The 13617-nt window shown below is 40.6% G+C and overlaps 1 protein-coding gene across 1 annotated transcript in view; it reads left to right on the forward strand.

Moving 5' to 3' along the window:
• Nucleotides 1-13617, forward strand: part of jarid2b (jumonji and AT-rich interaction domain containing 2b) — a 120349-nt gene that overhangs the window by 54031 nt on the left and 52701 nt on the right. Inside the window, exon 2 of the mRNA XM_015048039.1 lies at nucleotides 5370-5496. Coding sequence (XP_014903525.1) covers nucleotides 5370-5496 — 127 coding nt within the window. The remainder of the gene's footprint in view (nucleotides 1-5369; nucleotides 5497-13617) is intronic.

Below are 13617 nucleotides of genomic sequence, written 5' to 3' on the forward strand. Positions count from 1 at the left end.
AACTTGAATGAAGAACAAAGTAAACGGTGGTTAACATCATGGTTGATGTAGTAAAGAGTTTTTTTTTTTTTTTTTTTTTTTTTTAAGACTTGGAGCATTAGTTTGCACGTGTTTTAGTTTTTCCACTGAGTCATAATCAAGATGCAGCAAATGTTTCTAATCTGCGAACGCTTTGGTCGTGACCTTTTACAGTGATCTGCTCGGGAATTAAGTAATTAACATCTTGCCATCATCTGCTCCGGTTGTGAACTCCAAGCAGTCATATCCCCACCGCCAGTCGTATGGGGCCCATGTGTTGCTGAAAAGCGTGCAGCAGAGATCAAGATGTGAAGGAAGATGTGTGGGTGACGTGACAGTCATGGCTACTGGATATAATAACGCCCGCGGCTTGGCTAAAATAATATTTCTGCTCCATCTATCGATTCCTCCACCTTGCTCTCTGTTCCCTCTCCAAGAGGAAATGTGTCTTAGAATAACAGATTTCGGCGCAGTTTTTTTTTTTTTTGTAGAGCAAATCACAGCTGGTGCATGGCCCACATTCCTTTTGGTATGACGTCTGTGCAGTCGGCGGCAGGAAGCTTCTATTTTTAGACCATGCAAGTGCATGTGTGCATGCAGCTACACACCTTTGGAAACATAAAAAAAAAAAAAGCTCTGTATGCTTTCTTCACACTATAATGAAATGCAAATGTGCAGATTACACTTGTCTTGGCCAAGTGCGGGGATTTTTTTTTTTTTTTTTCCAGTGATTGCTACTTATATATTTTTGATGGGGGGGGGGGGGGAAATACGGCAGTTGGGTCATATGGTTTATATTTGTTTTTTGACACAGCTTTAGAGCACTACACAAAGGCTCTGGGCACAATGTGTGGTTATTCCATAGAAGATTAATTTGAAAAACCCTGCAATGTTTAGAAAGTACTGATTAAAATTTGATTAGTGTTTATTGCTATTGTATTATAGTTGATTTGATCTTCTAAAAGGGTTAGACGGATCAAATAAATTTGACTTCATTTTGCTAATACAGTCATGGCCCAAATTTTTTTTTAGTAAAAATTCACATTTTAAATATTCCTATGACGGATGTCATCAGATTTTCCATTAATGCTTCAATGCAGCATTTATCATTATCATCAGTCACCATTGTCTAATATCTAGTGGCTCTAATTCTACGAATATATTTTACAAGTAGGAATTATTTATTTTTTTCATCAAATTGTTTGCTTGTTTTTTTTTGTTTGTTACCGAGCAAATGTTGTGGCTGCATACTGTTGACCCAACAATATTGTCTCAGTGTGTAAAGACCTGCATTGCTTGCAGTGAGCCGCTTGCAAATCTTGAGTGTCCATCCACTGGATCTCGACATATTTGGTCTACAGTTTTGGCCAAATCTTCAAGGAGAAAAATGCCATTGTCTAAAACTCTGCTCCCCGTCTCCTAACAGGTGCTTGTCACTGCCTCCCCGTCTGTTTCAAAAGAGTGTTGGTTACAAGGTTGCTGGGTGACTGGTGCTCGGCACTCCCCAAGGCGCCTCCCGATTGTGAGCTCACGAGCCGCAAAGATCCCCACGCTCATTAGTGGGATTTTCCTCACCTTGTGGGAGCTGGCTCAGGGTGTAGATGCGTGTCACTGCCAGGTGGCATTCGATGTGAAAGCTCTCTGTGCAAAAAAAAAAAAAAAAAAGAAATCTGGCAACATTCGACTGGGAAAGCGAGGTGTAACACATTTTGATGCTATTGCTCATTTGAGCAGCTGTTTGCCTTTCTGTCCTGCTTTACTATCTTCTGGCAGGTGGATTTTTTTTTTATTGCCACCCCCCCACCACACACACACACACACACACACACACAAAGAGAGAAAAAAATATTGTCTTAAACATATAATTTGGTGGTTTGAAAATCTTCAAAAAGGAGAGGTATGCATGGAGAAAACCCACTTTCACATCACAGGTTGGGCAGCTTTGAACAGTACAGCAGCTGCTACTATTATGATTTTGTTCCCCTTAGTTTTTATCCATCACTCGTTGCTGTGTGCTACAGTGCAGGAAACATTTGTGGCCGCCTGCCAACAGCTGTAAGGAAACCACAGAGTACGAGAGAAAAAAGAAACCTAGACAAACTTTGAGGTCAATCTATCGACTTTTTTCCCCTCCTTTCCTTTTATATTCAGCTATGCGGCGTTGGTGTGTATTAACCGTCAGCTGTACACCACTGTTTGTAACCGGGAGATTTATCGACTGTGCCGTTTGTGTCGGTGTACGTTTGGCCCTGTGCCACACCATGAGAGAAGGAGTGCTAGTGAGCTGTCTAGGTAATTGGTGCTTACCTGGCAGGCTTTTGCACACACAAAGAATGGATTAGATGACATTAACTACAGGGGGAAATGGCATAATTGAAGTCTTGCCCTGCCTCTCCCACTGGCGAGCATGTGTGCACGCACACTCGCATGTGACGGCGTAATAAGGGGCCCGCTTATTACGCTTAAAACATACCTCTCTATGTCTTTGTCGGAGGCTAAGAAGCGCTGTCGTGCCGAGCGGCGTTGCTCGTGTCCACATGCCTGCCGGGAGTCTGCATTCAGCCAGACATGGCCGCCACCAGTCCAGGTCTTATGCGTTGGGTTTTATCTGATTTAAAAGGAAGTGAATACAAACAATAACACTTTCGCACGTTTTTCGAGTTTTGTCGTCTGCTCGTTCAAACTTATAACGGCGACGTTTTGGAGCCAGGATTCTGATTTTAAATCTTTAAAAAAGGTTTTAGTGGAAAAGCTGCTTCTGACCGACGCCTGAAACATCAGACGTTTTTCTCCGTGACTTAACCTCCTTACGCCTCCGGTGACATTTCTATGTTGCGTCAAACGAGTGTGACCAGATTTATTTCCGTCACAGACGGTCTAAGCGCTTTGTACTAAAATAATTAGCTAACATTTCTTGCTGTTCTGGAAGTTCTTTGTGATACTGTGATGATCATAAATCGGTGATTAAGTTGTGCAGCCCAGCTGATACTGACTGTTGCATATCCCGCAAATGAAACGGCTTTTGGCGACGAAGATCAGAAAGCTCAGGGACAGTGGTGCGGACTTTTTGTTGATAGAAAAGTCAAGAAATATTTTTCTTATAATCAATTCCTAATCTTGTGAAGCCTTAGAATGAATTAAACAATTTACTCTTGACCATTAAAATTACAATAAATAAATAAATAAATAAATAATCCCCCTCAGTATATTGACAAAAATTTTCATTGAATGAAGTTCCATCTTATCTGTCCTCTCTCAACATTTTGACGCAACCCCCTCAGACATCATATATGTGTCAAACACACTGACACACTTGTACACACCCTGCGGCGATGCAGCTATAATTAGCAGTGGCTTGTCTGCATAGATCAGATTTTTTGAGTGTGAAAAGACTATCAGCAGTCTTAGCAGAAAGGTGCAGAAGAGACAGTCATTTGTCACGGCATTGTGGCTGTTGGATACAACATAATATCATACTATGTTTTTCTGTTTCTCTCTTGAACACGCTTAGCTACGTAATCCATTAATGTTGTAGTTTCAGTGTCACCATATGTGCTCTTTTTTATTTTGCCACAAATTTTTTGGGAATTTCCTCATCTACCTTCTTAAACTATTTAAACAGATGTTCTTGTAATGAATGTAGCTTTTATCACCAAGGAAAGATGCCAGGTGGAAAGAAGGAAGGTAATTTTCCAAAAAATAATTCGCCAGCATTTCAGTCGCAGGATGTGAAAAAGACTTGCAGCCATTGTCTGAGTACAGATGCTCACCATGCCACATTTTTCATGTTAGAAATGTGAACCATGTTTCCTTTTCTTTCTGCTTTACAGTCATATGCTCTACTTTGTGTAGTTCTATCAAATATAACAAAAACAACCAAGTTCGAGGCAGCAACGAGACAAATTTAAAAAATTTTTTTTTGGTTCTCTATTACTGTAACTTTTTTATCTTGTAATTACATCAGCTGGAAGTTCTCATTTGAGTTACAAGACTCGAATTCGTTTAGTCAGTTCTGATGTCGCCCCGATATCTGGAAGCCTTTCAGCGGAGCCTATACCAGAGATTTGAGTCAACCGGACTATCAGAAGGCTGTTTTGTTTCTTCATATCTGCCTCTCGCATCGCATTTGACTCACACAGAAGATGTGTTTTGCAGAGATGAGTTGGCATGATCAGAATTTGCGACGATTTCAAATAAACGGCGCGCGCCAGCTCTCAAAATGCGTTCTCTCCTCAATGTTACGAGAAGCGAACGCGAGACGCGCCCTTGCATCTCGTTTTGAGAAAATCTGCTTCCAATCTCTTTTTTTTTTTTTTTTTTTTTTTTTTTTAAAAATTTTTTTTTGCATGCGTCCGAATCGAATTTCCTTCAGTCGTTAGTGTTGTTAAACACCAAGCAGATCAGAGTCGGAGAATTGGGAATATGAGAGAGTAGAAATATTGTCATTGCCGTTTGATGCTCTCCGAAGACCCTTTCATAGCTGAGCTCGCTCCAGCTGGATAGTTTTCTAATGAGCTGTTAAAACTCAACAAGACAAGTAGGTTTTTTAAGTAATTTGCAGCATTTTAAATGCTTTGCTGTTCAGTGTGTTTGATTCAAACTGGGTAAAAAAAAAGAAGAAAAAAAAAAAAAGTGATGTCTTCAAAGTTGCATTATGCATTTTTCATTTTCTTTCTAACTTTTTATCATTGTAGCACACAGCAATCATTGCATTACGGAGGGGATGTAATCCTTTACACCTTATGCTAATGCATTACTCTGTCATGTTATGCTAATGTACCACTCTGTAGTCAGAGATGAGGAATCGTATATAAAGGCATTCTCCGGCAGACTCAAACTTTGTGTTTTAATCTTGTGCAAAGCTTTCATAATGGCTTCTATATGATATCTTTATGTGCCCCCATATTTTATTCCTTTCTTGGCAGACTAATGCATAATGCAATTTCCACATTGCTGCTAACTGGCTGCAGTCCTTGTAAGCAAATATTTTTCTCATCTCATTATATTGTTTACAGAGTGTATAGTCGCTGCATTTCTGCGTAGCTTTCTTGGCACTGAGCTGGATTCTTGCAGGTTGGGCTGTTTTTTCAAAGCCTCGGTTGGCCTGTGAGCATTTCCTGACCTTCGCCTCAAGTCACATTTTTCCTGCAGCCCAGCAGCAAAACAAAAGAAGAGCACGCAGCATAAACGACGTGTTTTTATTAGAGTAATTCACATCCACTGTCGCAAGCGGTCTTCGTGTGTGCAGAAACTTATGCTGATGTGAATAAATAGGTAGCTTAAGATTGAGGCTTCGGTTTCTTTTACTCATTCATGCTGACATGTTTTCCTTTCCATGCATTCGTCCACAGGATGACAGCGATGGGATCCCGTGGTCGGAAGAACGGGTGATGCGAAAGGTGCTTTACCTCTCCCTGAAGGAATTTAGGACTGCACAGAAACGGCAGCTGGACGGCGATGGAACCACGAACCTGAATGGTGAGTTTAGAGCCATTAATAAAACGATGGTTGTTTTTTGGGAGGGGGGTTGTTTTTGTTCCGTTTTATTTAGACGGATGGAGATGATGGCAGAGACTCTATAGTGTCTTGGCTCATTTATAACGATGATCACAAACGGTCAGTTCGAGCCCCGTTTTCCATTTCATTCCTTCTTTCTTCCCTTTCGTACCAGTGACTTGCACCGTTGCTTTTCGGTTCATTTTTCTCACAAGTTAAAGTTTTGACGAGTTATTTGGATAAATATTTGTAAAAGCGCTCACACCTTTTATGTAATAATAAATATTGTTCTGAGGGTTTTATAGCCCCCTTTTGACTCCATTTCAATCAAATGTGGTTCTGATTGGCTTTGGGCCAGTCAGCCTGTAAGACATGAGATTATAGCTTCTAACCAAAACAAACAATTCCACTGGAGTCGAACAAACACATTTCACTGAGGTCCTCTAAAAGTACAAATTGTTCCCGAATGAAAGCAGTGTCCTCGACACCAACGCCGGTTAAACATTTCTCACTAGGAACTATGTAATTACTGCTCGCAGAAAAAATGCTCTGCCTTTTTTTTTTTTTTTTTTTTTTGCAGACTTCCTTTTTTTAACCATTAAACTGCTGCTTTTCTAGTTTCCTTTAGCAGCTAGCTGTGCTCCTGAACTACGGTAGCCTTGCGTCTAATCCAGAAAAAGCTTAAGTTCAGTCTCAGCCATTTAAATCGTCAAATAACCAATTTTCCATGCAGTAAGCTTTAAGTAGGTTAAAAAGAAAATGTTTTAAATCTCCAGTTGACAAAGTGAAAAATAACCCAAAGCAACCAAAGTATGAAAGATGGGGAAATGACCAGCCCCCAATGCAAACTTGCTCAAACAAGATGCTTCTTGCAGCTTGCAAGAACTCTGAGCAAAGAAACATGCGGTGCAGGGCAGAACGATGAGCCTCAGTGACACTTATTTATAGATGAGAGCTTTCATTGGCCAGCCAGCTGGAGACGGCAGGACCCACTCTGTCGTCAGAAGTGATTAAATCTAGGAACAGTAATTATTATGCTCGCCGTAATGGACAATGCCTAAAATCTACTCATGTGCTATAGCATAGCTAAAGCCATTGTCACACGCTCCCTCCCAGTTAAATTTGTAATGAGGTGAAACCCATATTGTGGCGAGCGGAGATAATCTACACACAAAGAGCTGAACTAAGATCCAAACACGAGTGTCTTAGATCAAAGCCGGAGCAGGAGATTTCAGAGTCTGTTGCTTCCCCTTTAGCCCAGTTCCTGCAGATACACAGTCTTCCTTTTCCTTGGAGTCAAATGAGGACTTGAAACAATAAAATTCAATTATGAAATGTAACTAACCCAAAGCTGGAAACTTGCCCTTTTACTCTGACAAAAACCAAACACTCTGCAGAAGGATTTTGGGAAGTAAATGTTAGGTTTTTGTTCGATGTTCTTGGAACACACGATTGAGAAATCTTACCCACCTTTTATTGTGTGTGTGTGGGGGGGGGGGGCTGGGTTGGATTGGAAAATTGTAGTCTTTACTGGTACAACGTGTTATCCTCAAAGGACCCGCTGAGCTCAAACTGTTTTAAAGTTGTTGTTTTTTTTTTATGTTGTTTTCTCATCAGCTAGCAACTCTGTTCAGTGCCACAGACATGAAAGCATGCGTCTACGTGGTGTTAATCCTTTCCAGCTTGGACATTTACACTCACTCCAGGGATGAGACTTATTAAAACGTGCGCTCACAGGAACTTAGACGAGAGTTTAATATTTAAAATTGCTTACATCGTCAGGAAACCAGCTCCAGGTGGAAGCCTGCTGCTTTCACTCTTTTGTGTGTGTGTGTGTGTGTGTGTGTGTGTGTGGGGGGGGGGGTTCGGTGTGTTTTGGTGTGTAAACCTGAAACGGTTCAGAAATAGCGAGAGCACAAGAGGAAAGAGCTTTCTGTGAAACAAGTAGCCGAGATGACTTTGTTGTTTTTGTTCTTTGTTGACCTAGTGTTGCTGTACCGAAAATCCCTCCGTCAGTCAGCAGCAGAGATTTGAACTCGTCTTTTAGCTACTCTTCGCAAGTCGGATGCAGAAAGAAAGAGGAATTGCTGACAGACGGCACCAAGTCTTCCAGCTCTTCCATTAGCAGACATGGAGACAGACGTATAAGAAGGGGGTTTTGAAATATGCCAGAATTCTTATTTTTTTTTATTTTTATTTTTTATAACTCTAGCTTCCTTTTTCTTTCCATATTTTATTTTTCACACCTTCGTTTATTCACCACGTACCCACACCGGCTGCCCTCCTCCCTTCCTCGCGACAGCTAACTCCCATATTTGCCATTCAGGGCCTTTTAAGCCTCTGTGGGTGGCTGACCTTATCGCCTGAATAAAAATGACTCATTAAAAAGCGTTGGCGGCCCGTCGCACCGAGGGGTAACGACAGCAGCCCCACACCGACACAAAAGGGGGAGCTGGTGCTGAATAGACGGGGGACCCCGCTGCTTTAGAGCACCCTGGGTTAGCGTGGCTTCAGGAGGCAGCGTGAGCAGCACAGTTTCTCCATCTCTCATGCACATTGTGGTGAAACTGTCAGCCATTTTGGAGGATCATGCTCAGCATGCTCTACATCCTGAATGGGCAGCTCCCGCTGTTTTAGAGGACCGCGGGTTAGAGTGTCTGGACTCGTGTTGAGGCCAGACATGTGTTGCGGGTTTTTTAGCCTTGCACAGATAGAACTGCAAAACCTAATAGCAGCCCAGACCTTGCTTGATTCTACATAACCTCAGTCAGAAGTTTTTATTTTTGCTGTATCATGTGATGTCACGGATACATTTTGTGTGTAAAAATAACCTTTTGGGTGCATGAAGTAATGAATGACAGAGACGGTTAAAGCGATGTTGTGTTGGTTTCTGTTCAAACAGTTTTTTGGAAAACTCGTCCAAACGATAACTATCATGAGTAAGTGAAACCAAGCCATATGTTGATCATAAAAAATACTGATCTTAATAATTTGAATCAGATAGGAAGTTAGAAAATCACCTAGTCCCCTTAATTATGCTTTTTTTTTTTTTTTTTGAAAGACTTGTGATTTGTGACTTTATGATTCCTTGGCTTAGAAAATGCTGTTTGAAACCAAATTCAGCTTCATTATAGTCCAGGTCATTCTGTCAAAGCTAATTTGCTTGTATGCTTAGTAGATTGAAGCTTTCAAAGAGTATTAATTAAGCATTAAGAAATGAGAGTTTATCTATAAATGACCATAATCCTTACATAACCCTGATTTTTGTCACTTGTGAAATGTGTCTGTCGGTTTTATGCATCAGTCTCCCCACCCACCCATCTTTCTCTTTGTCTACAGCTAGCAATCACACCATCTTCCCAGCCGCCTCACCTTTCCCTGTTGGCAGTTTTTCCGTCTCCATCACACTTCCTGCCACTCGTGCTCATTCCCTGCATTATTTAACAAATGACATTATGCCCTTTTTGCGTCCCATCTTCCACTAATTCGCCCGAGCATCCTCTCGCCCATCCACATGGCTCCGCTCCTTTTTCTCCTCCCCTATTTTCCTCTTTTCGTTTGTCCTTCCGTTTTTCTCTCCCCTGATACGGGGTTTCATTACACATCAATAGGACTCCGGTTACTGCTATCTCTGCCAGCTCCTGTCTCCTCGATTATGTATATCCAAAACCTCATTCTCTTCTCTATAGCCTCCTCTACCTCCTGCTTCCTGCATCCGTCTACGTCTCCGTTTTTTCCCCCCGTCCTGTTTTGTCCTTTCCATCCTCTGCCCCATCTGTCTTAACTATCGTTACTGTCATCCAAACCGTCCCTCCCTCCTTTCTCCATTTGTTCTCCATCTTCACTGTTCTTTTCCTCTGTTGTGTTTTTTTTTTAACTCTTTCTCTCGTGTCTCTCCAGCCGTTTGCATCTTTTTATGTCGCAACGTTCCCACCTCTCCGTATCTGTCTGCCGTATTTTTCCTGACGTCTCCTCTCCAATCCTTTCCTCCCTCTCCATTTTCCTAAGTGCTATTGATGGAGGAGCTGGCTGTTGGCCAAACACAAGGAGGTGCAGAGGAGAAGGCTCTCCATTCGCCCATTTCTCTGGCTTGTCTTCTTTCATTCTTTTTGCTGTCTGTCTGCATGTCTCCAGACTTGCTGTTCTGACCATTTTTAGGCACTCCATTCCCATTCCCTTCATCAGTCAGTCTGCTCCGTTTGTCTGCATTTCCTGTGCCGCCAGCTTGCACTGCCAGAGTGGCAGCTGTGGCAGCTAAAACTCTGTGTCGGACCACTATTCCTCTTTCTGGTGATGGCATCACAGTACAAAGGACAGATAAAGGTATGCTAGAGCAGAGGGGATGTTGGGAGGGAAAAAATGAATAACTGTAATGTAATACCTGAGTAAGGGCGAGTTTTGCTAATCTATCATGGAAGGGGAGAGAGACTGCATCTGTTCCGTCCTTGCTTGTTCTGTCAATGAAAAACAATTAAAAAATAAAAAAAAATAAAAAAAATGCTTGGAGGCATTACAGGAACCCATCTTTGCCTTTGATGCTTCGATTTAGCTTTGAACCGGTGCAAAACAGATGTCATGTTTCTGAACTCCATTGCCTGACTTCAGTAAATTGTCGCACTTTGTTGTCCTCCTATCTTGTAAGAAACGGCGATATATTTTCAGTTTGAGCTTCTGCTTTAAAAAAAAAAAATGTGTGGGAAAGGATTCTGTGTAGGGCTTTTTTTCTCAGAATTACTCCACTCCTTGTGTGCCATTTTAACAACATGCTGCTTCAAGAATCACTTGAACCAAGAGCACACCAGAGAGTTTTAGATGCTCTTGTTTAGTAAAGGGGAAATTGGGGATGAAAGTGATGTTTGAGTGTGAATTATACAGAACATGCATTAACATTTTATTCATCAAAGGAGAATAAAATGTTGCTATATTAATAATTACATGTATTGTCTGTCGTTTACACCTGCTAATGAGGCCCATTCATTGAAGATGTGAATGTTTGAACAGGAACGCATTGACGTGTGAATAGTTTTCTTTTTTTTCTTTTTTTTTTTTGTCTTGCTTCTCCCTCTGCAGTTGCAACTGGTATGTTTTGTATTTTCATCTTTCTTTTGTATTTTTCAAGAAAATTGTCATTTGGAAATTAAAGAGTAAATCTTTCTTAATTTAGGGCAAATTATTCTCAGGGTTTGAATAATACATTGCTCTCCCACAAAATCTCTGCTCCCAATCTAAAAACGTACGGGGGTTGCTGAAATTCGCTCCGTCTGTCTTAAAAGTTTGATGTCTCTTTCTAATTCTACTCGTCGTGTCCAAACATCCTCTGCTTACATTCTTTGCATTCTTAGCTACGTTGTGTGTGTGCAACTGGCAGTTGTGTGAAAATGTCTGACATTCTTTGTTTCCAAGAGAGCGCAAAGAAAACCAATGACAAAAGGCGCAGGAGTCAAGTAAGATGAAACGATAGCTTCTTAAGAAACGTTAGGTATGAGCTTAGAAAGATGTTTTTCAAAAGGACTAGGGAGTATTTTTAAGAAAGAGAAATGTTTTGAGTGAAAGTTGGTGATGAGCATTAAAAGGTTTACAACAGTTTATCAAGAAACTGGAAATGACGATAGCGACGAGCCTTAAAATGCAGCAAAAGCGATAATAAATGTGATAAACCTGATTAGCGTTTGTATACGTGAACTGAAACATGTTTGCGCTTTAAATAGAGCTGCAACAAAGGTTTCGGTTTACAATCAATATCTTGTTATAGTTAAGAGTTTTTTGTTTTTTTTTTTGCATGTAATCCATAATCTCCCACAATGCTTAAGGATGTTTTATATTTAGTTTATGCAAAGTTATAAAAATGTAATTATGAATATTCCTTGTAGGTTTTTCACATTGTTCCTCGGAAACCGGGTTTTGAAAGTTATCATACCCAGTCACGACAGGAGAAATGTTTTGTCCATACTACCCATACTGTTTCTTTTTCAATATAAGAAAATAGCAAACATGATATTTAGATCAATCTGGTGGCAGGCTGAAATGTATCGACTTGAAGTGCTTTACATAATGTTGCAACAGTTATTAGTTATATATAGATCTTGGTGTGCTAAGAAATTCAATAAAGAACCAAAAGGTCACATTCTGCACGTAATTAATGTGTATTCAAAGCCGTTCAATATATGTTCATTATATGTATTCAAACCAGTTTTAGTTCTGGTTATTCACAGAAATGGGGTACTCTCAGTCTTGTTCTGCTACGTACCCTTCTTAACTTCCTTTTGCCCTCTCAAGACTGTGAGGTGAATCTAACACAGTGACGGGCTTAGTTAAGCACACCTGCACACCTAAATCTAAGTCTGAGTAGCCCCTGCTTCTGGGATTGCTCGCTAGCATCATATCTCTGCTCCAAGAAGCGAAAAAGGTTGGAACCAGGCTCTCCCTACGCTCAACTATCCCCAGTTCTCTGCTTTCCCCGGGATTCCCAGGTCTGCCTCTCAGACGGGCACTCATGTGCAACCAGCATATGTCAAACAACTCTTTGGAGAATGGGAGGAAATGGATGGACGGATGTCGAGGATGGAAGAGAAGAGCGGGCTGTCGAAATGGGCCAATTCTTGTTTGTTTGTGTTCTCTCGGGACGCCATGTGTCAGTCATTTTGTGAGCACAATTAAACTTAATGAGCTGTTTTGCTTTTGCTCTGATGTATATTGGCGAAACACTGTCCAGAGGCAGAGGGGAGACTGTTTACACACCATGATCAGATGAGCTTTAATGATGCACCTCAAAATTTTTATGAAATTTCCTGCTTATTAAAGAGCTTTTATGTTTTCCTTTAGTTGGCTGGCACATTGGATCACTGTAGAAAATTCACTTAGATGCACACGCATAACCTTTGGAGTCCAAAGATGGTTTATTTAATAGTTTCCTTGCTGGAAAACTGTTAATTGGTTGGCTCGCAAGCCTTTTCTGCAGCATGCGCTCTCTTTTTATTCGTGGGCATCACGTTAAATGACATTTGCATAACATCTGCATAGAAATTTGATCTGGACAGCTTCCAACTTGGCATCCACCTCGTACTCTGCCTTTTTGGCTGTCATAGCAGCAAGATACGAGATGGTAGATGTACCCTAAAATGACTAAGGCATTGAAAAAGGAAGCTGACAAAACATTAACAGCTGGTTTCATGGGTGAAATAAACCCATGAACTTTAAAGCCTGTATCCATTTTGTAAAGAGAGTTTTGGTTCTTTAAATAAAGTAGCTGCTAATGTATCTATATTTTTACATTTTATAATTGCCTTCTCATGTCCAGCAGATAATGAAACATAGGCTTCATTAGGCACACTACAAATCTACTATATATATTTGTATAATATAGAATTATTAATCACTTGTCACAGTCGATTTAAAATCAGCCAAATGTTTACTATATCACTAGTTTTGAGAGTAACACAATTCTTATAGTATGCATACCTAAAGCCATTAATTTCTTTTGGCCTAGTCATCACTGTTTAAAAAGGGTAAACTATGGCAAGCCTTTGTTTTCTGCATCTTTTTTTTTTTTTTTTGCCATCAAGGATTATAATTGCCACGAAACTTGCTTGAGCGCCTGCAGTTTATTTTAGCTAAAATTCCACATTGGCATGTCATGAAAATATCATTTTGCGGTTGCCAAATTCCTTTAAACAACTTTAATAGAAACAGTTGATTCACAAAAGGTTAGCGAACCTTTTCGTGCAAAGTGCGAATTGTAGAGGGATGATTCACCTTGACATATAGACTTAGTGGCTCTTTGGCGCAAACATAAAACATTTCGAGCGATGCAATAAACTTACTCATCGCCCTGGCTCTTCTTAACACTCTGACTGCAACGATGCATCTGATGACTTTACCTCCGCTTTCAGGTACTGACCTGCCCTGCGTGCGTGTGAGCAAAATGAAGTTTATGCAGTAATGAGAAAAGTGTGTGAGTTCATTCAGCCCAAACCGGAGATGTAACTGTTAAATCATACGTCTGAGATGTTTTTACACTCTGCACAATCATTCATCCTCCGTCTATCGCCTCTCGTGCCAAGTATCGGTAACTTAAAAAAAAAAAAAAAAAAAAAAAACTTTCTT

Source organism: Poecilia latipinna, unplaced genomic scaffold (assembly GCF_001443285.1).
Source record: "Poecilia latipinna isolate Pla-1442-1.1 unplaced genomic scaffold, P_latipinna-1.0 Scaffold3, whole genome shotgun sequence".
In the NCBI taxonomy this organism is placed as follows: domain Eukaryota; kingdom Metazoa; phylum Chordata; class Actinopteri; order Cyprinodontiformes; family Poeciliidae; genus Poecilia; species Poecilia latipinna.